At 41.4% G+C, this 27,961-nt stretch overlaps 1 protein-coding gene across 2 annotated transcripts in view; it reads right to left on the bottom strand.

Moving 5' to 3' along the window:
• Window positions 1-27,961, bottom strand: part of NOL10 (nucleolar protein 10) — a 96,504-nt gene that overhangs the window by 53,381 nt on the left and 15,162 nt on the right. The window contains exons 8-13 of one of the 2 annotated variants that reach the window (XM_057741007.1): window positions 26,776-26,836; window positions 23,060-23,145; window positions 19,060-19,138; window positions 17,729-17,878; window positions 14,313-14,379; window positions 6,900-6,952 (exon numbers count right to left, since the gene is read on the bottom strand). In XM_057741007.1, the coding sequence (XP_057596990.1) occupies window positions 6,900-6,952; window positions 14,313-14,379; window positions 17,729-17,878; window positions 19,060-19,138; window positions 23,060-23,145; window positions 26,776-26,836 (496 nt within the window). The remainder of the gene's footprint in view (window positions 1-6,899; window positions 6,953-14,312; window positions 14,380-17,728; window positions 17,879-19,059; window positions 19,139-23,059; window positions 23,146-26,775; window positions 26,837-27,961) is intronic. The other variant, XM_057741006.1, reaches the window with a different exon arrangement.

Genomic DNA, 27,961 nt, shown 5'->3' with positions numbered 1-27,961 from the left:
GCACTGATTTCTTTGTTTTTATATTTATATTTTAAATCAACCTGGCTGTTGTATGGAAAACAGAATGCAAGAGAGACAAAAGTGAAAGAAGAAAGATCAGTTAAGAGGCTACTAAGGTAATCCAGATTAGTGGTATGGGCAGAAATACACAAAAATGGCTGGATTTGAACCAATGTTGGAAAAAGAGCTGATGTGATGTTTGGATAGACTGGATGAGGAGGCGTGAAGAGGGGTGGAGGAAACATGGCAGTGCCCGTGCTCTGGGCCTAGAAACTGAGTGGATAACGCTGCCTCTGCTGAAATGGGAGGCAGGCAGGGGTGGGTTGGGTGGGGAGCTGGGATCAAGACTTCTGTTGTGTGCACATTAAATACCATGCACCAATTAGACATCCAAGTGGAGAAGCCAGAGACCAGCGGATATGTAACACTGCAGCTCCAAGGGGAAGGAAAGGCTAGAGACAGAAATTTGGAAGTCAGCAGCATGCAGATGCCTTACAGAGCCTGGGGACAGATGAGCTCCCTGGGGGGAGAATCAACAAAGAGACAAGGATTAAGCCCCAGGGTTCACTAACATGTGGGTCAAGGGAAGAGAGCTCAGGGCCAGGCACTGGGCCATGCCAGCAGGAGAAGCCACAAAGAAGACCAACTGGAAGGGCCTACTGGGCAATGGGAGGAAAACCAGGAGAATGTGGTGTTCTAGAAGCCAGGCACAGCCTGGTCAACTGTGTCTAATGCTACCTAGAGATAAAGTTAAGTGATCTGCATATGAGATATACTTTGAAGGAGCAAGAGTGTCTGACCGTTTGTGTAACTGACTGTGTAACTGACTCTCCAGGAGAAGCAGAACCTTCTCTGTTGGCTAAAATTCTCTCTGCTGTTTGAGTTGTTTCCAGAGATCATGGGACAAACTTTTCATTCACCATTTTGCCCCTGGGTGTGTGCTGTGATCATAAGACCAAAAGAAGACCAAGGGACTTCCCTGGTGGTCCAGTGGTTAAGACTCTGCGCTCCCAAAGCAGGGGGCCTAGGTGGGGGAACTAGATCCTGCATACATGCCACAACCAAGAGTTTGCATGCTGCAACTAAGAAGTCTGCATGTCGCAACTAAGAAGTCCATATGCCGCAACTAAGAAGTCCATGCGTCACAACTAAGACCTGGCGCAGCCAAAATAAATAAAATAAACGTTAAAAAAAAAAAAGACCAAGTCTCTAACCCTAAACTTTAAAATTAAAATGGGAAAGATAATACCTATATAAAAAGGAGACAAAAATATCTATAAGATACTGTCAAATCTAATGTTAAACTAAAATAACATATTTACAATTTGGACAGCTGATAAAAACATGTTATCTGCTTCAGAGGTGAAAGTAAGGAATAACTGTTAGAAAGCACTACATAACTACCTTCTTAAGCCTTCTGGAAAATTATGCCAAGACATACCCAAGCAGTGATACTCCAAATACTGGCCTTTAACATCCCCGTTAAAGATGCCATCTCTTGAGGGAGGCCATGTAACAGAGAGATCAAAAAGTATCCAGAAATACCTCGATAATGGACAATCTAATACAGTGGCTGAGTTTAGAAGCAGACTAACAAGTTCAGGTCACCCCAGACAAAGCAGTCAAAACTGCTCACATTTAAATTTCTTTTAGTCACAGAAGCGCATAGAGAAAAACCACTGAAAAGATTATGATACCCATTTTTAACTCTTTGTTGAGCAACAAAAACAAAATCTGCCTGAATGCAAATATCCATATATTTAGTACAAAATATTTCATGCCACTTCTCTAAAACTGACTTCCAAACACCATAAATTTATTTGAAAAGCACCTCTCTGACCACCCCCAAACCAGGCGGCGCTCACTGACCTCTTGTCTCCTTGAGGGCTGAAGCACAGCTGTCTGATCTAAACCAGACTGAACCCCTCTGAACAGGAGCAAGTGAACCTAGCAATGGTATCTGGAAGCCGTGGCTCTTTTGCAGATCTTTCAGGTTGGTGAGTGATAACTCACTGAAGTGAAGAGACTTAAAGACATTCATTAGACTGAATATTTTATTACATTTCATGAAATATGGCTAAACTTCACTAATTTTTTTTGCACTTCCTTTGGCTTCACATGCCTTTGGGAGGATATGTGTGTGTGTGTTACAACTAAATGAAGCAAGCATTCTTGAGATTTTGTGCCTAATATGTAGTCATCTCTCTTTGCAAAGACAGACTTCCGTAGGTTTCATGCACTATGCTGGATAAGTTCAAGTGCTATTTCTTAAAAGAAACAGAAGCACTGATACAAGTTAAATATAACCCTTTATGTTTTTAACTCTACTCTATTTGCACGTACTCTGGCTCCAAAAGTACTTTCCAAATTTAAAATATAATTTTAAATTAAATAGTAAATGTTAAAACATTTAATACATTTTGTTGATACATTACAAAGAATAAAAACATTTCAATAAAAACTAGTACTTTAGGGGACCTCCCTGGTGGTCCAGTGGTTAAGAATCGCCTTCCAATGCAGGAGATGTGGGTTAGATTCCCGGTAGGGGAACTAAGATCCCACGTGCCACGGGGCAACTAAGCCCGTGAACCACAACTAGAGAGAAGCCCACATGCCACAATGAAAGATCCCACATGCTACAACTAAGACCCGGTGCAGCCGTAAATAAATACATACATACATACATACATACATACATACTTAAAAAAAAAAAAAAACTAGCATTTTTTTTTTCCCCTAAGGAAATGTTTTAAAATAAAATACCTAACTGCCAATACTGACAGCTGGGTTTAGTGACACTGCATATAATCTTTTTTTTTTTTTTTTTTGATAGTAAGAAGTGGATTTATTTAGAGAGAAACACACTCCACAGACAGAGTGTGGGCCATCTCAGATGGTGAGAAAGGCCTGCATATAATCTTTATAGTCGGTTAAATTTATACGTCCCCCAAAAACCCCCAAAACCAAAAAAACAAACCATATATCCTTAATCAACTGATTTCTTCTTCTAATTCAAATAGCTTCCTAATCACATAATTCTCTTCTTCTCCAGTTTATGCACCCATACATTATCAAGCACGCAAGCCATCAACTGGCCCGTCATGAGTGGTCTCCGGAGCTCAGTGACCCACGGGGGCGTGAAGCCCAGAAGCATTTCCTACAGAAACAGTACTCAGCACGCTGGCAGGTTTGGGCTGGGGCCACAGGACTTGGATTCCCTCTGGAGTCTACACAGTTGCCAAAGGTTTTAACTACGAAGAACTAACCTGCGATTAAATTAATTTCAGAGGAAAGCAAACCTGAAAAACTATTTCTGGCATTAGTCCTGAAAGCTGCAGCTGAATTAGGCCCTGGAATTTAAAAAGCAAATAAACAAACAAAATAACAGATCCTGGTCTCTGAGGGGAGAAAAAGAGAGAGAACTGAGAAAATAGGGAAAGGGCTGGAGAAAATCCGTTTGCTCATAAAAGACTCGTTAGCTGTTGGGATATGTAAGTGACAGAGTATATAAATCAGGAATTTGCATTTAATCTGAAAAGATTTCAAGTATTCAGGAAAGATGGTATCAGGCAGAAAGGTAAAAATTAACAAGCTAAAAGAACATTAAGCTGTCTTCATTTTTAGCACAGCCTCAAAGCAGGGAAAAAAAGAGTTTTTATATCTGGTTTATAAGATGTATTAATAATACAAATCACAGTCCAAAGCTCCTGTATTTGCCATGAATTATACATTAAACACACACTTCTCTATTTCTATAGGCCTCAAATAAACCTCTGTGCCAAATATCAACTTGGTGAGTTTGATAAAATCTTATGAAAGATGGCAGGCTTTCAGACCCCTGGGCTCTCCTCATTTTGAATGGCTGTCACAAAGAACAGGTTCCAAGCAAAGACAGCAGGCCCTGTAACACCTCACTGCACTCCAGGCAGCAGGGCAGAAAGGCAGCTCAGGGGGCACTCATGTACCAGCTGCAGCCCAACGCTCAGCCAGGCAAGAACAACTCTGCCTGACTGTCCCCACACGCACGGCTGCCTGCCCTGACTGTCCGCACACGCACAGTCACCTGCCCTGACTGCCCCCACATGCACAGTCGCCTGCTCTGACTGTCCCCGCACATGCATGGCTGCCTGCCCTGACTGTCCCCACACACACGGCTGCCTGCCCTGACTGTCCCCACACGCACAGTCGCCTGCTCTGACTGCTGCACATGCACGGCTGCCTGCCCTGACTGTCCCCACACGCACAGCTGCCTGCCCTGACTGTCCCTGCACGCACGGTCGCCTGCTCTGACTGTCCCCGCACACGCATGGTCGCCTGCCCTGACTCCCCGCACGCACGGTCGCCTGGCACCCGCCCCTGGGTTCTTCTTCACAGTGCTTGGTTAAATCTGAGCTACAGAGATGAAACTAAAAAGATCTTACAAGATAAGCTAACATTTGTCAAGAAAGCAGTTTCTCATCACCTCGCCAGCACCTGGCCCCCCTCATGCATGCAAATTAAAGTTCCCAGAACTTGGAACAAAAAAGCCCACTCTGAGAAACAGATCCAGAGAAGCAGAAGGGAATAGGGTTTCCTCCAGTGCTAAGAGTCTCTCATCCCTTTTCTCCTCCTGGATGCAGGGAGGGACCTCCTCGTGTACTTGTTTACCAAGCAGAAAGCGCTGTCACCTTTGGTTCTTTCCTCTCCCTTCCTCCCCACTTCCAATCCATGACCAAGCCTGTCTTACAACCGTGACAATCTTTCCAGTTCTGTCCCCACTGCCACCATGCTAGCACAAGCTGGTAAGATGGCCTTCCCACAAAAGTACTCAGAACTGCCCTCCCCGGCTCCACACGGAGGGCTCTCAGCCCGCAGCTGCTCATCAGCTGAGCAGACCCCCGGTGCGGCCTCCACACTCTATCTCAGGGCGCTTTCTCCCCTCCCACTGGTGGATTCTACACACTTCTGACATGAGGAGGGGCTCTTTCATTCAAGATATCAACACCTCACAGGCAGCTGCTGAAGATCACAACAGAGGAAGCACTGCTGACAGGAAGATGGAAAGAGGCCTCCCCTAGGAGGAGAAGGGTAGGGGGCAAGCTGATTTACGGTGCCTCCCCTGACGTCCCCAGAGGGGCTGACACGGCGCGAAGACTATTAACGCTGGACTGAGAGAAGGCTCTTCTCGTGATGGACAAGTCTGCATCAGCGGACGCCTCCAGACACGCCACCTGGCTATTCAAGGATAATAAACCCCTGAAATCACTGCCCGCCAGATCAGACTTCTCTCAAATTACCCCAGGACCCCCAAAGCTCCAACTACTAAAAAGGGAGGCCTGGCAAAGGTAACACAGGGGCCATCATCCCTCCTGTAGATTGCTACAGCCTAGTCTTGCTGCTTCCAGATTGGAGCCTAACGAATCCATTCTCCTGGTGGCAGCCAAAATCATCCTTCAAAAATGCACATCTGATCATATCATACTCTCCCACTGACAACTTTTCCAGGACTGCCTGCCCTGTGCCACCACACCCGGCCTACAAGACCTTCACAGCCGGGCTGCAGAGCACCTTTTCAGCCCGAGCTACCGCCATCCCTCTAGCACTAATGCTCGTCCATGTGTGTCACCTTCTCTCTGATCTTTGCACACAGTGTTCCCTTTACTTCCAAGATCCTTCTCCCATTCGGCACCCCACCCTCTTCATCCAGGAGACAGAACCAGCCTCTGGTCTCTGCTTCGAAATCAGTTCCTCTGGGAAGGCTTCTCCAAGTATCCTCCACACTTCCCACCACTTTCCAGCCCCACAATGGGTTCCTTACTTCTGTTATAGCACTCATCACACTGACTGGAAATTGTCTACTTTCTCATTTTATTCCCTGATAATGAACTCCTTGAAGAAAGGGGCAGTGCCCTATACACTGTTATACTGCCAACCTGCAACACTGTGCCTGCCACACAGTTGAGACAATCAGTAAACAGTTATTGATCCAGTGAGGACAAAGATATATAAACTGATAGGAATATGAAAGCAGTATCTGTGAAAGTCTGGGGAGAAAAGGAACAAATGACAATTTAGGAAAATGGAAAAGCTGCTGTTTGAATGGCCTTCATTTCACTATCAATCAAAAGAAACATCTCAAAGTACTTTCAACAACATACCAGGTTCTTAAAACCACAAAAAGTCAACATCAACCAGAATACTTTTTTTTTGGAAATACACACATGGTGGAGCTATTTCAAAAAACCATCGTAAATATAAAGAACTTTCATAACTGGTGGCTAACAGTGATGGTAGAGCATTCACTGCCCTAAACAACTGATCTTAAACACCCTTCAAGCTCTTCTCCCCAAATCTCAGAAAAGGAGATGTTTGCTGACCATAATCTAATGCCAACTTTGTACCATATGCTTTTCTGTTTAGGTGAAGGTAGGGAAGCTTCTGGCATATGTAACAGAAGAATTCTTTAAGGAAGAAAAACAGGGACAAGACTGTAAACTGCATATCATCACTGACCATGGCAACCAAAGATACTGTCTTTTATATAAATTCATTTTTAAAAGACATGAACTACAATGAGATGACAGGAGAGTACTAGACTCTTAGTTTAGAGGATTAGGTCTCTTGATCACCAGCAGCTGAAAGTTTAAGACTCTGAAACACTTTGAAACAAAAAACAAATGTAAATCTGAAGAATAAAGACGAATTTCTACTATTTTAATGGGATATTAAGTCGTTTCCCATAAAAGAATGGTTAAGCATTATTTTACTGGCTCCAGGAAGCACAGTGAATTGACAAGTGAGCCACTGTGTCCAATTTACACAGCCACATGCAGACCCAAAGTCCCTGGACACAGCCAGTTTAAAAATACAGTATCTTTCCTTATCCTATTTTTATCACAGCCCCTTGCTGTATGACTTACCGGAATGTAATAGATGCCCATCTTGGGGGTTTCATTGGCGGTAAGAAGCATTCCTAAAAATAAACACAATGACAAAGGTAAACACATGGGGAAAAGAAAAGCACCCTTTTCTACTTGTTTTACACTTTGAAATGGGTGAGGTGCTCAGAACACGGCGTCCGGCAGAAGAGCCAGATGGGCAGCCAGGCCCCCTAGGAGTCAGGCTGTGGGCTGTGGTCCCTGACCCCCCTAGATGGGGCACATTAAGTGTCAGAAAGACCAGCTTCCCCATCTGCAAACCACTCAGGCTGTACACGCTAAGTGACCCAGCAGGTTCCACCAGGAAGCGCTTGGGTCTAGATAAAGTTTGCCATCATTTTTAACGGGGAAAGTTTTAAGCTTCGGACACATAAAGAAAATGTAGTTTTGATGCACTATTTATTGTAATAAATAATAATAATGAAGTCGAGAAGAAAGGTTTCTTTCTGTTAATCAGGAATCAAAGAACCAAGGTAAAGTATTTCCCACAAAATGGCACAGCAAAGTAGTTCCTAATGTTTGAATTAAACTTTACACCTTAATAGGAAACAAAATGGCTTAAGGGGAGTGCCACGTGTAGCTATGCTGGAAAAGCCCCACGTAGAATCTAACAGACATTACTACACCAGATGATTCACTCACAAGGGAATTTCAAGACTCAACCGAGAGAGTGGTTAATAACTTAGTCTGGGGATCTGCATTCTAAAAAAGTAAAAATGAAGTGAGGGACCCCCCTGTGCATTCAATAATGGTTTCCTGACAACCCCCGCAAAACGGTAATGAACAAATCCATTCTGCTTCGGCACAGAACCAGAGCGCTCAGCTGTGTCTGTCTGCTTCTCTGCCACATTTGCAGCCCACTCCTCCCCCAAGTGTCTAAAGGCAGCTCCAATCCTCAGAGCCCCTGCTCCAGAAGGATGCACTTACATAAAAGTGGAATCAGCAACCACCTGAGGGGTCCTTTATAATTTATGAAACACTTTCCATACTTTATCTTAGTGAACACGCAACAACTCTCTAAAGTAAAGAATATTATCCTTATTTTACAGATCAAAAAAAATAAAGCTCAAATGTACTGTGTCCCATCACAAGCTAGAGAATTTTCAAGCAAAAATTTGCATTCAAGAGTGTGAAGTGCTCTTGTTTTTAAGTACTTTTACATATCAAATTATATTCATTTTAAAAATCTACTTGTAACATGCATAGAAGAATCCAAAGAGGGCAGATGTTTGGATTATCAGACCACATAATCATAATTAAATACACCAAATGTTAAGGACAATGATTTGATTATGTGATTTAAAAAGTACTTTTTGCAGCTCTTCTGTTAATACAAAAGCTTGTTAAAGTGATGATATTTACTGCTATTAACAGAAATACAGTGCTGAGATAGATGAGGTCCACTAATAACCAGAAAGCAGGAATGCAACGCTCTCCCAGCAGGCCCACGTCACACACATAAACTCCAAAGTCCTGAACCAGAACCAAGCTTCACCAAAATACATACACACACCATGAAAACATCCACAAGCACACAGTGAAGTTGAGGAAAACAAGAATGTATGTTTAAGTTAAAGCAAAACAAAAATCAGAGATGTTTTCATAGCTTGTGGCCTCTATAAAATCTTTCACCTGGACACCTTTCTGGCCCTGGAAACAACTGCTCACTGAAGTCACGACAGGAAGAAACGAATGCACTGATCTGTGCTTCCCAGGTCTAACGGCACTGTCAAAACTCCTCCTAGACATTTAGACAGGATTAAAGAGGAAGGTGTGGGGATTGAAGAAACATTTTACGGCCAAAAAGAAGGCTCCCAACAAAGACATCCCCTAAGCCTGGCTCAACTCTGAACATTCAACAGTGAACATTCTACAAGGAAACACAACCACACCTACCAAGCAAACCTCAGAAAAGGCTCTAATCTAATTACACAGAAGAAGTCAGACTGGACGCAGCAGACTGTTTCCTACAATGAACAGGACCTTACTCGGCTGTGTATGACAAAGACACAAGCCGACTCACTAAAAAATGAAAGCGGGGAAGGTCAGGACTGAAACCAATTGTAAATGAAAAAACAAACAACCTCACAAAGCCCAAAGAATACTAGAAGTTTCTAACAAGAAAGAAGGAGAAAAGTCAAACCAGTGAAAGAATTAGTTCAGCAGAAATTAAGATGACCACAGGCAAGAGAGAAGAGAGTGAAGTACCGGGCCAGGCAGTCTACGTCCATAGATAAGAAAGTAGCCTAGGAAAGTTAGATAATGTGCGCAAGGTCACCACGTGGCTAGTAAGTAGAGTAGCTGATACTGTACTGACTCCAAAGCCTGTGTAACATAGGACTCTCAAACTCCAACAACAACTAAGATAAAATGAAAATCCTTGCGCGATCAAATAAACCATTAAAATGCACAGATATAAACACCACACAGCCACATGAAAACTGTTTTCAATATAATGTCAAACTGAAAAGCAAAGGACAATGATATGTGAGTACAGTTTAAAACAATGAACACATGATTTCTATAACAAGAATTTCTCTAATGAAAAGTAACAATACTTGTGAAGAGATTGTGGGATTATGGTTCTTCCTTTAAATTGCCTTTATATTCACATTTATTATGGTTTCAACAATAAAAATATGAACTTTGAAAGAGAAGGCAAAGATCATCTGAACTGAGGGTCAAGACAACACACCCCCAGGGTGAAACAGTAGAGCAAAGGATACAGTGTCCTCAGCGAGGCCACAGGGTCCTCCCCAGAAATGGAAACACACAGAGAACAATTCGGGGGCTAAGGACTCACTGAAGGTCACAGTTCAAAATCAGAAACAATGCTCAAGCCGGGACTACCCAAAGTGTGCTCCCAGGGCCAGTCTGAAAACTGCTACCAAGCTGGCAGATAAGTGTAGAAATTGAAGAATCTAGAAACCTTTATAGCAACTCGACATTGCAGCAAGATCCAAATGCGTGATCCTTTTTCCAGTAATTAGTTTTTTAAATATTTTACACAAGTATCATTCTGCAATGGATTGAAAATTTAAAAACAAAACCAAAAACAAAACCCTGGTCCTTCACCAGATACATTTGAGAAGCGCTGCAAAGAAACACAGGGCATGGGGTTACGGCCCTGACCATCTCAGAGCAGACAAGCTGTGGGAACTGCCCTGTGCTGGAGGGGAAAGGACAGGACATTTCTTCCCGTGTGGTCTACTCTTGATGTAGGTATGGAGCCTGTGATTTTACTACACACGGCACCAGGGATACTTACGGGCGACAGCTTACTTCTGTGCGTTTAGAGGCTATGGACAAAACAAAAGGCCACTTCACATCTAATAGTACAGACCGCCTCCAGCAGCCCTAAAGGCAGGTGAGAAACAGGCTGGGTCATCTGTGTAATTATGAAGCCTGAATTAGGCCTTTCTAAGCGGAAATCTCCTTTGCCTTCTACCAGTGGTTCTGAAACCAGTGATCCTGATTCCACAGGCTGGGGCGGGGCTCAGGCAGCCATGAGCTCAGCAAGCACGCGGGATGGGGTCGTGGGGCCGCAGTGCCGCCCCCAACGCGGAGACGCTGAATGAGCAACCAGAGCAGGAGCTCCAGGAGCCACAAAGGCGGAACCATTTCTCAATGTCCTGAGCATCCTGAGTATTGGAAAAATATGACAAACCAGCAAGCAATTGTGCTTCGGCTTTAATTACTCCAAAGTGAGTAAGGGAGGAGATAAAGAAAGAACACTTTAGCTTTTCTAAAATATGATTAAGCTCACAGTGATGAAGCAAAAAATCTAAAGAGCACATTCAAGGGAAAGGAGCGTAAAACAAGGGAAAGACAATAAGGCGTGTGAACCAACCACACACGGGTCCAGACCGCAAAGCAGCAGTTGGAGGTACCCGCCCTCCTGGGCTCGCCGGCTCATGAAATAAATCATTTGGCTAGTTTTTGCGTTTGATTAACCTCTTGTAAGTTACCAGACAATAAAGTCATTCCTCTGTCCAAAACATCATCTTAAAGTTTCTACCTTCCAGAAAAGCATCCTTTGTAAGGGAGAGATCTGGTGGTCACCTAAGCAGAGACACCACACTCCTCCTCACTGACTCTGGGAAGACCGATGGGATGGGATGTGACACGGAGATCCCAGCAGCCCTGAACACCACCCTTGTCCAAAATATTTAACCTATGGTTCACTGAGCCATCAGATTTCACTTCTATTTTAGAAAACAATGTACGGGCCAGAGGAACAAGTTAAAGGACAGCATGAAAAACAGTCAAAGGAATCCAGGATTGGGGACATCCTACGAGACTACAGACCTGATCTTAGAAAACTCAGTGTCACAGAGGGAAAAAAGAGGATGGGAGACAATTCTGGATTGAAAGAAACAAAAGACACAATAACTAAATGTAATACACAACCTTGGTTACATCCTAGTTTCAAAAAACAGGCTAAAAAAGGGAAATCTGAAAATGGGCTGAATGAAAGGTACTATTATGGAATGGTTGCTTTCTTATTAGGTGGGGTAACGGTACTTTTGATACTACAAGAAGGTCTCTACTCTGGTGAGATCAAAGCCGCACTCGGTGCCGGCAGCTGACTCTCAATACCTCACACCTTCTCAGCATCCGTAACTGCTGAAGCTCTCCAAGTCCGGCCCAGCCCTGCCCAACAGAAATACCATGCAAGCCACATATGTGACTTAAGGTCTTCCAGTAGACACATTAAAAAAAAAAAGTTTTTAAACAGGTAAGGTGTATATATATATATATATATATATATTTTTTTTTTTTTTTTTTTAATTTTTTGGCCTTGCCAGGTACGGCCTGTGGGATCTTAGTTCCCCAACCAGGGATTGAACCCCATGCCCCCTGCAGTGGAAGCTCAGTCTTAATCGCTGGACCACCAGGAAAGTCCCTTAATGTGTTTTATTAACCAGTAAGTCTAAAATATTTTCACTTTGATATGTAACCAATATAAACAATTAATGATCTACTTCACATTTTTTTTTTCCATACAAAGTCTGAAGTCTGGTGTGTATTTTATACTTGGAGCACATCTCAATTCAGATTAGTCCCTCTGCAAGTTCTCCGTGGCCACAGGTGGCTGCGGGCTCCCAAACCGATCAGCACAGGTCAAGAACTCCTTTCTCTCACGCACCATTCAAACACCCACTCCCTCAATGCAGCTAAACCCTTGTTCCAACTTCATTTAATTTTACTCCTCTTTGTAAATACTTAGCCCAGACCCCATTTGAGACCATTCAATACTCTCAAACTAGGACCCCAGCATCCTCATCAGCAATTAATTCCTGCGCTCATCACAACTTGACTCACCCCCACTATTATGATAAAATCCTCCCAAGGGTCACAGATGAAAAGCTAATTACAACCAGCCAGAATTTCTCACCTTTCTCGGGAGAGCACCCTGCAACTAGAAAGAGCACGGGCCCCAGAATCTGGGAAGGCTGGCTCTGAAGCACGCTGGCCAGGTGACCGACCCTGGGCACAGGACTCAGTTTTCGCACCTCCAAAAATGTAAGAGAGACAGACAGAAGGAAAAGAATAGGGGGAAAAAAAAAAAAAAGTGTGCCACTAACTATATAGGGTTATAAAAAGATTAAGGGATAAATACTACAGCGACCACTTAGACTGGCAGCAAAGGACCATTTAAGACTCTGCCTTCCCTCCGCCTCCACATCTGTGATGCTCACTGAGCAACGCCCAAGAAATCACTTCTCTCTGATTCAACCACTGCTGTTTCTTTCACAGTCACTCGGTCTGCTCCTGAGAAGCATCTCCACTGGCTCTTCCCTCTCATCTCCCTCTAAACGGATTCAGGTCCTACTGTCTTCCTGTCTCTCCACACGTTCCCCACCGGTCATCTCTTCACTCCCACTTCTGCGATAACCTCTATTTACACGTCTTAACATTTTGCATCTGCAGACATGCTTTTCTCAAGACCACATTAACTACTGTGCACTGGATGTGGCTTCCGGGGTGAGACTGTGGGTCAGGACAGGGTTTCACAACCACTTGGGAAGCATGTGAAAAATAACCCATTTCAGGGCTCTCCCCATTAGACACTCTGAGTCAGCACACCTGCTATGGGGCCAAGCAATCTGTACTCTTTTTTTTGGCGGGGGTGGGTGGCGCATAGTATGTGGGATCTTAGTTCCCTGACCAGGGATCGAACCCATGCCCCCTGCAGTGGAAGCGTGAAGTCTTAACCACCGGACCACCAGGGAAGTCCTGTGCTTTTTTAAAAGCTCCCAGGTGCTGCTGGTGGGCAGCCAGGTTGGAGACCCTCTGCCAGACACTGCCACTGTTCCTCTGCCTCCTCGTATTCAAATGTTCAAAGAAGAAAACAAGCTTTCTCTCCAAATTTGCTCTCTCTCCTGTGCTCCCAATCTCAGCTTCGAGTATCACTTCCTGCTGATTTTAGTTCAAAACTGATCTCCTTTCTACCTGGTGGACAGAACCACCTTCTGGAAGCAGGATCTGCATAGGTCCTGACCACAACCAGCGCCCAGCCACTCCGTGGGTCACTCCTGGGCCCCCGCCGCCCAGGTGCCATCTGCTTCCCACCCCATCCCTCCCAGAGCCCCTGCAGCTCCGGCTCATGAGGCTCCCCTGGGCACCGTGCTGTGTCCCAGCCCATCCTGCCTGCCCTTCTCACACTGTCCTCTCACGGGGACCACCTCACCTCCCAAGTCCACCCACCACCCCAAGCTCAATGCAAACAAAAATCTCTCCTACATCTCCTCTCATTGCTTCTGCTGAACCCTCTTCTCTCTGCCGTCACAGTGCCGTTGGTACACACACAGCAGGACTCTTCCTGCTTTGCCTTATATCCCTCCACCGAAACTATCTGTGTATGTCCGTCCTCAGAACATAACCCTGCCTGAGCGTGGGAAGTATTCTCATTTTCTCATTCCCCAAAACTCTTCACAGATTTGCCTTGAAGGTATTGTTAAATCTTGAAAACTGCCAGGTAATTTACTGAACAGCCTGCAACACAAAATATCCCAAATGCATGGCTTCAAGAGCCTTGTGTATCATCACCCAGGCAACTCCAGCATCCTCCAAATCCCTAACCTCAATTTCTACACATGATTACTAATCACATAAAAGAGCTAAAGCGCACACTAAAATAGCACCTCACCTGCCACCGACCTATAGACTGCTACCAGTTTCTACTAATAGCTGGGCTGGCTGAGGACTGAGTCACTGAGAGTGTCATTTTCTGAATCATCCACACCACTTCCTGCTCTTAATTTTTCAAGTAAATACAATATCCAAGAATTGTCCTAACCAAGCCAAACCCTGTCTTAAGAAATAAAATGAGTTTAAAACCCTATAAAGCATAGCCTAGATTCATCTTGCTTGTTGCTACGTACTGCATACCTGAGTTGGGATAGAGGCAGACATCATTAATGTCGTGTTCTGGCTCCAAGGAAGTAAATATTTTTCCCTAAAGGAGTAAACAAAAAGGAAGTATTAAAATAGTCAAAGGAAGACAACTTTTGGCAATGTGACATACAGAAAATAACCTGGAGACCTAACTACAGTACACCCTTGCTTATGTGAAAAAATAAAATCACCTAATTGAAATCACAGAATTTAAGTTCACAAAATCTTAGAGAATTTGTTTTATCAATTTATCAAATCCTATTATGTTAGAGAGGAAGAAACTGAGGGTCAGGGGGAGAAGTAACTTTCTTGGGAAAATAAACACAAACTTTTAAAGATAATGTCTACACAACAGGAAAGGGTAAAGTCTAAAACAGAATTGTACGTCAACTTCAAAAAATTCTCATCATCTGGGAAACACACCTGTCCTCAAAGAAACCAAAGAAGAAAACGGTCAACGTGGTAAAAGAGGATGGTACCTGCCATACCTGCGCCACAAGGATGTAAGGGGATCAAATAAGATAACAAATGTAAAATAACTTACAAAACAAAACCCTACAAATATATAAGGCATTAGTTATCATACAGTGAAGGGTAAAATATTTTTGTTTTAAATGTGGAGGGAAATATGCCACATTTTTAAAAACGAAGAGAAATTAAGTAAAAGAAAAAAAGAAGGTAAGTAGATGGGCGTGGAAAAAGGTGATGAGAAAGATAAACAAGGAAAGCATCTCAGGCAAAACCAAGTAATTTGGGTGTTGGTCCAGAAGGCGCATTTAGTCATTACGACAAAGCCAAAATAAAACTTACTGTAGCAACTACAACATGATTTCAAGAACTGATGCTGAGAATGTCTGCCAGCTCTTGAATTTATTAACCCCTTATTAGAGGCTCCAAGGCAAAGTGGGGGGGAATAGTTAGAAAACTAATTTCTCACTCAATGAAAAACAGCAGCCAGGTTCTAATTTAAGACAAACAATGTAACTCACACAGCTATCTCCCTCTCAAGTTCCCAGTGAAACGAAAAATGGAAAGAGGGAAGGAAAAAGGAAGGGGAAATGGGAATAAAAATAATAGCATGGAACAAAAAAGAAAAAGTACCACAGTTCATAGAAATCCACGTTAGGGAAAACTATGCAGTGGTTAGAGGGCCTGGGAGGACACATCCAAATTGGTAAGTCATTACGTTTAGGTAGGATGGAAGCCAGGTCAAGGAAAACTCCTGCTTCACCAGCATGTTATGAACTTTCAAAAATAAAATGTCTGCATTTGTAGTATTAAAAAGAAATACTGTTTTAAAGTAAACTAGTCTGGATTAGCAGAAAAGAGCAGAGAAAATTCCAGCCTAAGACACCACAAATGTTCCTAAGAAAGCTCAAAAGCCTCCAATTCAGAGCAGCACAGTTGGTTCCTGGGTGATCGTCAGGGTAATTCTTCTAGGAATTGAGAATAGCCGGAAGCCCTCCCTCTTCTCCCTAACACAGGGTCTCAGGAGCTAACAGCGCTTGAGAGACAGGACACATCCAAGGATAACTCTGAATCTCAACAGATCCAGAGGAGAAAAAGAAAGGGAGCTAAGTAAGGTCAACACTGTGAGAGCTGACAAAATGAAAATCAAAAACAAAAGTAATGGTCGAGGGCGCAGTGGTTAAGAATCCGCCTGTCAATGCAGGGTACACGGGTTCGATCCCTGCTCCAGGAAGATCCCACATGCCGTGGAGCAACTAAGCCTGTGCACCACAACTACTGAGCCTGAGCTTTAGAGCCCGTGAGCCACAACTATTGAGCCCATGTGCTGAAACTACTAAAGCCCACGTGCCTAGAGCCCACGCTCCACAACAAGAGAAGCCACAGCAATGAGGAGCTCACGCACCACAACAAAGAGTAGCCCCCACTCACAACTAAAGAAAGTCTACACACAGCAAAAAAAGACCCAACACGGAAAATAAAATAAATAAATAAATAAATAAATTTATTAAAAAAATAAAAAAATAAATGGAAATGTCTCCATCATTTATGTCAGGTGAGAGACTCTGCCTTCCCTTCAAGCACCGCCACCCCAACCTGTGCTCATGGTGAGAAGAGGTTAGAGGCTCAGTCAAGACAGTTCTGTGGGACTTCCCTGGTAGTGCAGTGGTTAAGAATCTGCCTGCCAATGCAGGGGACACAGGTTCAATCCCTGGGCTGGGAAGATCCCACATGCCTCGGAGCAACTAAGCCCGTGCACCACAACTATTGAGCATGCACTTTAAAGCCCGTGAGCCACAACTATTGAGCCTGCACTTTAGAGCCCATGAGCCACAACTATTGAGCCCATGTGCTGCAACTACTGAAGCCCACGCGCCTAGAGTCCGTGCTCTGCAACAAGAGAAGCCACGGCAATGAGGAGCCAGCGCACCACAACGAAGAGCAGTCCTGACTCACCGCAACTAAAGAAAGCCCGCACACAGCAAAAAAGACCCAACACAGCCAATAAAATAAATAAATAAATAAATTTTAAAAAAGTGATGGTCCAAGCAGCCAGGGATTCTCACCAGCAGCTGAGCTGTGATGGGGCTGCTGGCAGCACCTCTGCCTGGAGCTCGGGCAGCCCCCACAGAGAAGACTGACACTTGCCCTCCCGCAACTCACGCTGAGGCTACTGGGTCCTCCACCCGCTTCATCTCAAAAATGAAGTGTTTTTTCGTTTAAAGTAACACTTTTTAACTAAAGATGCTAAGTTTGAAATCAATAAATGCGAAGACTCTTGAAAGCAATTGCTAAACTGAAAGAATTTTTTTCCCTGTGAATGACCTAACCTTTTACTATTACTCTCTCAAAATACTGAGGTTTTAAAAGGAAAAAGGAAAAACAGAAAGCAGATTAGAACCAACAACACAGGGTTTTGTTAATTTTTAAAGGACATTTAGAAGGGCAGAGAACATCAAATATTCTGAAGAAAATATTGTTTTTAAGAAAAACACTATAGGAAATTATTGTAAAGGTATCATATCTAAAATCCAATTGTTTGACATGGGCAAAGGGTATGAAATTGAGATGTATAATAATATTGACATGGAAAGATTAGGAGTAGCTCATAAAAGTTTTCCTAAGGTTGTAAGAAAGCCTCAAAATCTAGGGGATTTCTCATGGATCAATTCTTTTTAAACAATGATTTACTCTCTACCTAACTGAACACATAAAAAAATGCATGCCAGTTTTAGCAAATAGGAAAATTTCTTAACAGGAAGAAAACAATCCACTACTTTGGATATATTATCCATCCCAATGACTTCCAATGAAGTGCCCAAATGGATACTTAGTACTTCTTTCTCAAGAACTCACATATCTCAAAAAAAGGTAACAGAAAGAAAAGAAACATTACAAAAATAGGCAAATAAGTAATTTTAACAACAACAAAAAATACGTACTGAGTTCTTATTCCACATTTTGATAATTCGAGGGTCAGCAGACAAAATCAAATCCAATGAATCCTGGAAATGAACTGACTTAATGGGCAGCCCATATTGGTGATCCTTAACTAGCAATGGCTTATCAGATCGAAGATCATACAATAAAACCTAAAAGAAAAGAAAAGTTATTTCTGTTTAAACAAACTAAATATTTTCTCTTAAAAAGAAACTTTTAAAACTTAATGGCTGCCGTTTGTTTCATTACCTTTTTATTAACACAATGAACACCCTCACTCAGGGTACAAAGATTCTGAAGTCAGCCCCCAACACCACCCCAGAAAAACCTCTTAAATCACCCTTCCAGGATGTGGTCCTATGAATTCAACCCTGAGAGCAGTTTTTAGGCACACTAAGATTGAGGACTACTTGGATATATTAAGGAAGGAACCAAAAGGAAGAATATGTATCATTTGTGAATTCAACAAATATACACACTGAGGGCCTTCTGTGCACCAGGCACTGTCATAGCAGCTGACACAAACAAGAACAAGCAGAATGAAGACCGTCCTGGGAGAGTCAAGACAGACGCTGGTGGCAGGGCTATGACTTTTGGGGCGGGGGGGGGATCCCTCTTCTGAGCCCTGTCTTGATAGGCAAGGGGCCTGGTAAAGTTGGATCTCAGTCCCAGGTGACAGATGACACAGGAGGAAGTCTACTGGCAACAGGGTTCACAATTGACTAAGGTCAAAACACTTAAAAGTGTGTGGCCCCTGCCTTGAAGGAAAGAGAGAAAAGATGAAATTAAACCTCTGAAGCTGTTTCATGCGTACTCCTCAGACTAGCGTTTGCTGAGGTATATCCCACTGACCACTCACTGCGCAGAATGTGGGTGATGGTGCTGGGTGAAAACAAAGGTTCCTTGGACAAATACATTTTGGAAATATTTACTCAACACATTTCTCATCTACAGGAATTCTCAGAGCCTTCAATATATATTTAAATGTACTATAAACCTCAAAGAGTAGGAATGCAGAGAATTCCAAACTTGTCTGACTACAGAACTCTACTCCACATGCTCTAGAAAATGCTGTTCTAAGCCACGGTCAAGAGAACACCTGAGGCACACCCCACTGTAGTTTCAGCTCTCACACCAACCATCAGGCCAAAAGCAGAATTTCTCAAGGTACTGAAGGAACACAGCCTTCTGAGTACCCTCTCCACTCTGGCCAAAACAATAACGCCTCATCTTCTGTTCCCACAGTGAACAGGCATGGGGATGTTTCCCATGATAAATACATGCCTCTGAAATAGTAACTTAAGTGTGAAGTTTCCCACTTAAACATAGTTACCTGTCCTGTGGATGTTCCAACTGCCATGGTCAAGGCACCATTAAATTTCAAAGCGGAGATCGTTGGTAAACTGTTTATCCTGAAAGGCAAAATATTCGTGTTCCACGCATATATGGCCAAATCGCCTTCCAAACAAATTCATTATTACTCTTCACTTCAATTCTAATGGGGACAATCACAGTTCTAGTCTTAAAATGAAAAATAACTTTTACTTATAAATGTAATCTACCTTTAAAAATCTGTAGATTACCTTCTTTAAAAACTATAAGAAATATTCTTAAAGCAGCTACAAACAAGTTTCTGAAAATGTAAAACCAACTGAAAGTATGACAATGTCTTTCATTTTGATTAAGCCAGGATAAGGTATTTACAGAAACATTCCTTTTCTGCATAAGAGAAAACAACTTTTTATTCAGGCATGGTTGTATACCCACTTTCACTTTTTTTTTCTTTTTTCTTTTTTTTGGCACACGGGCTTAGTTGCTCCGTGGCATGTGGGATCTTCCTGGAGCTGGGATCGAACCCGTGACCTCTGCATTGGCAGGCGGATTCTTAACCACCGCGCCACCTAGGAAGCCCCCCACTTTCACTTTTAAAGTTAGTGATGCCAAGCTAAAATAAAAGACTAGTCTCCAAATGGGACCCAGAACCTCTAAGAGTCACAGAATGATGGATGTTTATGGCCCTGAATCTGGAGTATGCTTCTCACTCAGTGACCAAGAGTACACTCTGAAGTGGAAAGGGTCTTAGAAGATGGGTCAGAAGTGGGCCATAGTCCTGATTTCAATACCTACTGTCTCCACGACCTCCGACCAGGACCTTCAGTCCAGGCCACTGACTGCTGGCATCCTCAGGTCTCTTATGCCACCTAAAGCCTCAGCCTGCAACTGCACTGAAGCATCCGAGGGAACCTGAAGGCCTCTTGTCCGCCTCACTTCCAGTCATCTACTCTTCAACACGAACTCTGGAATCATTTCTCAGTGTGGTGACGGTATTTTCCCTCATTTATTCACACTTTTTTGTTTCTTAATAAACTTTTGTCCTTTTCTTCAGATAGTCATTAAGTTTATTCCTCACTATTTTACAATTTTTGTTGTTAAAATGGGAACTGTTTTTCACTGTATCTAACTGGATATTGCTGATAAACATCAAAGCCACCGATTTTGTACATTTATTGTGTAACCAATTTACTTAACTCTCATATTAGTTTTTATAGTTTTTCAGTTCATTCTGCTGGGTTTCTCAGGCAGACAACTGTATCATCTGCAAAGAACAAATGCCAGTCCTCCCCTAGCCAATATTTAACACATATTTCTTTCTCTGACTGCATTGGTTCCACCTTCCAGAACTCCACCTATGTCAAATAACAGAGGTGACAGCTTATAATGTTTGTGTAGGAAAAAAATAAAGCTAAGCATAAAAAAATAAACAAAATCACCTGAAACTGAATCAGCAGGCAGAGCTACTTTTAACATTTTGGTACGTATCCAGATTTCTTCCCAATGACTGTGCATGTAAGTTCATTGTTTTTCTTATGAAAATGTGATAAAGCTCTATAGGCAACTGTATGATTTGCTTTTCCACTTAACAGCATATTTGGAACATCTTTCCCTAGAAATAAATATACTTCTGCCACATAATTCTTAAAAGCTTACATAGGCTACTGGTAATACCACCTCATCTGTAAAATAAATACAAAACGATGCCTACATCAAAGACTGTTGTTGTTTTATTAAATAAGTTAATATATGTAAAGAACTTAGAACACTACCTAGCAAATAGAAAGTACTGTTAGCTATTATTTCTACCAAGCTATATTTTGAATCAATATCCCAGGCTCTTTCTGACATTTTAGTATTACTATAATGGGATGAACGCCTTGGGCTATGGAAGGCGGGAGAATGTGCACTCTGTACACATAGGGAGACCTTTAAACTGATGTTACCTTTTCTGTCAGGCAATTTAGCGATGGGTACCAAAAGCCTTAAGAACATGTATGCTGCTTAATCCAGACATTCAAGCTCTTGATATCATCCCTCAGGAAATAATCATAGAATTGTAAACAGATGTGTACTAGTGAAAAACTAAAAGCATGCTTCATGCACCAAGAGTGGTCTGTTACTTAAATTAGACCTGCCTGTACATATGCAGAAATCATTTTTACTTTCTTTTGTGTATTTTTGAAACTGCTTAGTATCTTTTTATACTAAGTATAAATCATTCTTACAAGATAATTTAAAAAATTTAATAAATAAAATAGCCTCCATCGTGACAGCTGAAAAATTCCTCACCCCTAAGGACAAAAGAGGCCACTAAAAATGTTTGTGAATCAATATTCTATTAAAAAAAGGAAAAAATACTCCCATGTTTCTAAAGACCACAGTTAAGATTATTTTTTCACATCCCTTCCTGAAATTTTGTATAATGTTACTTCTATTGTAGTCATTAAATTTAAAGTAGAAATAACCTTAAGACATACTGCAAATAACTCCTGCTGGCCTGTTTTCTTAAATGACTTTACAAGATGAAACAATTAATGACAGAGTTTGTACGCAAGTCTCTTTATTCTAATTCAAACGCAAGTTAATGTTTGAGAGTAAGAGAAAATTAACCTCTTTGCTTCCTAGAGAGTGGGTAAATATCTCTCACTTAAAACTGATTTTCTACTTTCTAAAGATAAACAAGTTTCTGATTCATTTTCTTTCATACCTATTTGATGACTACTAAGAAGCATTTTCTCTTTATTCTATTAACAAATGTAGACTCATAATTCTGTAATTTGCACAGTAATGTGTTATGAGTTTTTCTGTATGTGTATATTTCACAATAAAAAGTCTAATTCTAAAACAAAACAAAAAAATCAAATGTTGAATGAGTTTTCCATTTTTAAATTGTTTAATATACTAAATTCTATATCATGATTAACGAAGTTATCCACTGGTATTACTTTAATAAAACTCAGTAACAATACTCACGGAAAAGATTTCCTAAACTCACGGTGTCATAATTAAAAAATGGAAAAAATTAATTTTTCCTTTACTTAGAGGGAAAAATGTATGTATTAGAAAGAGATATCTTTCCGGTTCAGTGATTCTTAGCTTTTTTTCTAGGTCAAGAATGCTTTACAAAGCTGATTTTTTCAAAAGAAAGAACTATATGAATTCTTCTCTCCTCCAGAAAAATGCAAATCACACAAAATTCTATAATAATTTAGAGGGTTCACAGTCCCTCTTAGCCCACCCATTCAACACTCTACCTCCCATGTGACACGACTATAGATACATTTCTGACCAACTGAAGAGTACATGCTGGTACAATGACACTTGCATGAATAACAAGACTCCAGAGAAAGGGCATTCCCAAGCTGATTACAGGGGGGCCAGGGTTCATTCCCTGGTTGGGGAATTAATATCCCAAAAGCCACATGGTGGGGCCAAATTAAAAAAAAAAAGAAAAAAGAAAAATGTCTGAAAACGTATGTACCAAACAGCGCAACAGTAACTACTCTGGTGAATGGGAAAAGGAAAAGGGGCTTATAGTTCTTACTTAATTCAAGCATTAGAGGTTTTCATCCCCCAACTGTGATTTACTTTTCTAATTATTTTAAGTGTAAGAATGGGCAAATAGAAACAAGAAAATATCAAAAATGTTGCTTCCCACTACCTTAGCATTCAAAGCACATATTTTTGCTTGTTAACTGCAGTGGTGGACTCCTGCTTCCACCACCAGATCCTACAGAATGGGAAATACAAATTCCTACAGTGTATTTGTTTTAACAAAATTCCAAAGCAACTAAATAAATAAGGAATTCCATCTGGCTTCCCCACTTAGTGAGCTTTCACAGGAAAGGATTTTTACATAAAACAATCACAAAAGCACAACCTCAGATAGACATGTTTAAGAGTTTCATCCCTTAGTAACTGATTTTAACTTAGTATTGATACATTTGTTTAAATCAGAATCTGATGACTATTTAAACTGCAAATTCACTTCTACTTACTCTGAAACAGCTGTGACGCTACTTAAGGCGCAGTCTAACTGGCCAACCCTGCCACGTGTCCTTGGGTCCCAGCACTCCACCCGGCCCTAAACAAGCAAAACACAGTCATTTTAAATTACAGCTGCTACTAGAAGATTTTTAGACTAATACCACCACCCCCCAAAAAAGGGCATTAACACTAATTATTACTATTCCCCACTAATTATCTCGTGAGGAATAAGAATTTAACATGTTTAACTTTTTACTTATATCCTTTTTAGTACTGTTAAACGTTTTATGATGAGCTGCATTTCTTTTATAATTTACAAGAAGTCAAGAAAAAAGGATGGCTAAGAAAAAAAGGTCCAAAATATGATGCAGGATCCTTGACTGGACCTTGATTTGGTTGGTGTGGTAGAGGGGAGAGGAGTTATGAAAGGCATTTTGGTATAACTGGGAAAATATAAATATGCAAATACTATTGTATCAATGATTAAATATTTAATATATATACTACAATAACTGTCACAGAAGAAATCAAAATCCAACATATAATATTAAAATTAATGTAAAAATGAGTTTTAAAGTCTGGTCTGACTGTGCATATCAAATTTCAAGACCCCAATATCAAGGAACCCAAGGAATTTCAGGAACCCAGCCTTTGGGCTGGGGGTCTGCTGCCCTTTCAACAAGTCTCGGGGCTGGTCTTAAAACAGCTAGTGAAAAAGCAGCCTGCTCTAATACATAACTTCTCTTACAGAGCACGTTTCCTGGTATCTAGCCTAGCTCGCTCTATAAGGACTCTATTCAAATAAACAATTTTTTCAAAAAAAACTATTCTAAAACTTCCCCTTGGTAATCTCAAGAAAAGTGATTAGCAAGATAATGCTTCATTGGTCTGACTTAGGCTTAATAGTATTATAGCACAGTCAACACAGTTTAATATGTTTCCATTAAATCAGCCTCATGTGTTCCATTTCAAATCTTAATCTTTTAACACAAAAATAATTTGAGTAAAGAAACCTAAATTTCACCCATATAGATTGGTTTAAAAAACTATAGTATTGGGTTGACCAAAAAGTGCCTCCAGTTTTTAAGTAAAAATAAAAGACACATTTTTCATTTTCACCAAGAACTTTACTGAACAATGTATTCACCCTTTTATTCTACTACCTTCTGCCATTTCTCAGGCAACTTCATAATTCCCTTTTCCCAAAACTTTTTATCTTTTTGAGCAAAGAACTGTTCCGGGTGCCTTTTACAGTCTTCCAAGAAATTGAAATTTTTTCCATTAGGAGAATTTTGTAAAGACCTACATAAATGGAAATCTGAAGGTGCAATGTCCGGTGAATACGGTGGATGAATCATAACTTCCCAGCCAAGCTGTAAGAGTTCTTGCCTGCTCAGCAAAGAAAACATGTGGTCTTGCGTTATCCTGATGGAAGATTATGTATTTTCTGTTGTCTAATTCCGGACACTTTTCGTCAGGTGCTGCTTTCAATTGATCTAACTGGGAGCAGTACTTGTTGGAATTGTTTGGTTTTCTGGAAGGAGCTCATAGCATAGAACTCCCTTCCAATCCCACCATGTACACAACATGACCTTCTTTAAATGAACACCGGCCTCTGGTATGGTTGGTGGTGGTTCATTTTGCGTGCCCCACGATCTCTTCCGTTCCACTGTTGTACAGCATCCACTTTTCATCACCCATCACAATTTGTTTTAAAAACGGAACGTTTTCATTATGTTTAAGTAGAGACTCGCATGCAGAAATATAGTCAAGGAAGTTTTCTTTTGCTTAATTTATGCAGAACCCAAACATCAAAGTGATTAACATAACCAAGCTGGTGCAAACGATTCTCAGAGCTTGATTTGGATATTTTGAGTTTGTCGGCTCTCTCCCACATGGTATAACCTCGTCTCTCTCCCACGTGGTATAATGTTGATTGTTCTCGATTAACATCTCAATCTGATCGCTATCACCTTCAACTGTTCTACCTGACCGTGGGGCATCCTCCAGCGAGAAAGCTCCAGCACGAAACTTCACAAACCACTTCTGACACATTCAATCAGTCACAGCACCTTCTACATACACTGCACAAATCTTCTTTTGAGTTTCAGTTGTGTTTTTACCTTTTCTGAAATAATAAACCATAATATGCCAAAAATGTTGCTTTTTTCCTTCCATCTTCAATATTAAAATGGCTACACAAAAAGTCACCGATCTTGTTGTCTTTTTTTTTTTAATGAATACTTAGTGATATTTTTATTTACTTATTTATTTATTTATTCCATTAGCTGTGTTGGGTCTTTTTTTGCTGTGTGCGGGCATTCTTTTTTAGTTGTGGTGAGTGGGGGCTACTCTTCGTTGTGGGGGCTACTCTTCGCTGTGGTGCGCGGGCTCCTCATTGCCGTGGCTTCTCTTGTTGCAGAGCACGGGCTCTAGGCGCGTGGGCTTCAGTAGTTGCTGCACATGGGCTCAATAGTTGTGGCTCACGAGCTCTAAAGCGCAGGCTCAATAGTTGTGGCGCCCGGGCTCAGTTGCTCCACAGCATGTGGGATCTTCCTGGAGCAGGGATCGAACCCATGTCCCCTGCACTGGCAGGCAGATTCTTAACCACTGTGCCACCTAGGAAGCCCTGTTAAGTCTTTTTTTTAATGCACACTGATACGACAGCTGTCACGATACAATCTAACAAAATTGTTTTGAATGAAGTTAAAGACAACTAAGTGCTACTAGAGCCATCTTACGGAAAACACTGAACAAACCTGTTGGCCAACCTAATACATTCAAACAATGGAATCCTATCCATCAGTTTAAAAACATTACTTTGGCTTTATAAGTAATTACAAGCACCAATGTATAAAGATGTACATTATATACCATTACATTAAAAAAAAAAGGCAAATGAAGAACCATGGTATAATTTCAACTTTGTGAAAAACTTTTAAAAACATATAACTAACACATGTGTATACCTGTATATACACAGAAAAACAAAAACAAAAGGAGAACACTACATTCCTTTAAAGAGTTTCCTCAGGTGTAGGATTTGGTGACTGGAAGGCACAGAAGGGCACTTTTTAAATTATATGTTTTTGACATACTTACCTTTCTTTTTTACTATGAGTATTTAACAACATTGAAATTAAAAAATGTAAATCTAGAAAAACTCCTGACAAGTATGAAGGACACTGGTTCAAAAGTGCTGCAGTTTAAAATGAAAACGTTGTGCATTTACTGAATGCTACTATATAGTACAAATCACAACCCTATATACCCGTACAGTTCATAATGTTTTCGTATGAGTTCTTCCACGTGATCCTCACCGGCACAGCACCTCTGTGCAGTTGGCAAGGTGAGTATTATCATCTCCATTTCACCGATGAGAAAAGCCTTAGGGAAAGTAATTCAATCACAAAACGGACAAGCAGCACAGAGCTGGGACTGCCTCCCGTTAAGAACAAGAGTGACCTCACTCTGGAGCCGGCAATCCAGCAGCGACTTCAAGCCTCACCCCCGCGATGGGGCCCTCGCAGGCCAAGTCAGCACAGCAACCACACAGCCGTGCCCTGACGGGACACGACCCACGGTCCGTACGGAAAGCAGACGAGGGGCTTGTCTTTTCATCAGCACCCTGCTCTCAGGAACCAAGCAACCCTGTCTTCAACTCAAACTCCATTCATTACCAACAGCAGAGCAAATGTTTTAAAAAATAAAGTCAATGTGTGCTTACCTCTATTGTTCCTGTGGCAAACAAGCCATGCACTGAATTTATGTCACAAACATTATTCTCCCTAAAATAGGAAAGCAGTAAGGGGCAGAGTTTTAGCATCTACTTTGGGGGGGGGGGGCACGACACTCAATAAACTTTCTAAACAAACACTAAACCCACTTCTGTGCAGAAGGTGGCAGCAGACTCTTGCTTGTCTGCACATGAGAAGCACCGAGGCATCAAAGGGTCCAGTGCATGGCACACAGTCCCCACAGTTTCAGACCCCAGGGGGCACTATCTGCCAGGAGGGAAGACAAGGAAGGGCCTTCTTCAAAAACACTATTCCACCACCACAAGAACACACTTCTCAATACATTTTCCCCCGAAGCAAAAGAACACAGGCTACCACTACAGCCAACCTTGAGACAGGACCAACTTGCTGAGCCCACTGATCTAGGTTTGTTTTCTTTTTCTGCAGAATGGTAGTCACCAACCTCATAGGGTGTTTGTGAGAACTAAATGAAAAGACTACCACACGGTCAGCACAGCGTCTAGAGGGTACCAGACAGTCGATAAATAGAAGTTGTTATTATAAACAGGAAATTCTGCAGCTAAAGAGCAGATAACTTTTTATTATTCAAGATGGATCGTGACATTACTAGAATTTTTCTTAAAGAAAACTAACAGTATTTCAAACTAATATGAAAAAAAAAATACCAGGCGTTTACCTGGTTTTTATCATTACCTGTTCTTCCAACCTTTAAAAATCCCTTTTAAAGCAATAAGGAAAATCCAACAAGCTCTTCATATACATAGATGAGAAGTAATCCAGCTTCCACTAGCTGTGTGACCTTAAACAAGCTACTTACCCTCTCTGAGTCTCAGCTGCCCTATCTGTAAAAGGGAGATAATAATAGTACCTATACTGTAAAAATTTGTTCTGTTTCCAATGAGTGAATGTATAGATAAAATCCCGAATAATGCCTGGCACAGACTAGGTGCCTTCACTATTGCTGGTGTTGCTATTACTCAGTATTAACATTATTATTGACATATTCATTCCTAAAAGATTTCTCTATGAATAAAACAAAAATATAGACTATGACATATAAAAAGAAAAAAATCATAAATGTCTGCTAGCAAAAACACAAAAAATAGAAATTAAAAATAGTAGTCCAAGTTAATTCAAAATTTCTCTACAAGAGAA

The sequence above is a fragment of the Hippopotamus amphibius genome, chromosome 7 (assembly GCF_030028045.1).
Source record: "Hippopotamus amphibius kiboko isolate mHipAmp2 chromosome 7, mHipAmp2.hap2, whole genome shotgun sequence".
NCBI lineage: Eukaryota > Metazoa > Chordata > Mammalia > Artiodactyla > Hippopotamidae > Hippopotamus > Hippopotamus amphibius.
The sequence above is the reverse complement of the archived record's forward strand: the minus strand, read 5'-3'. Positions and strand labels throughout refer to the sequence as shown.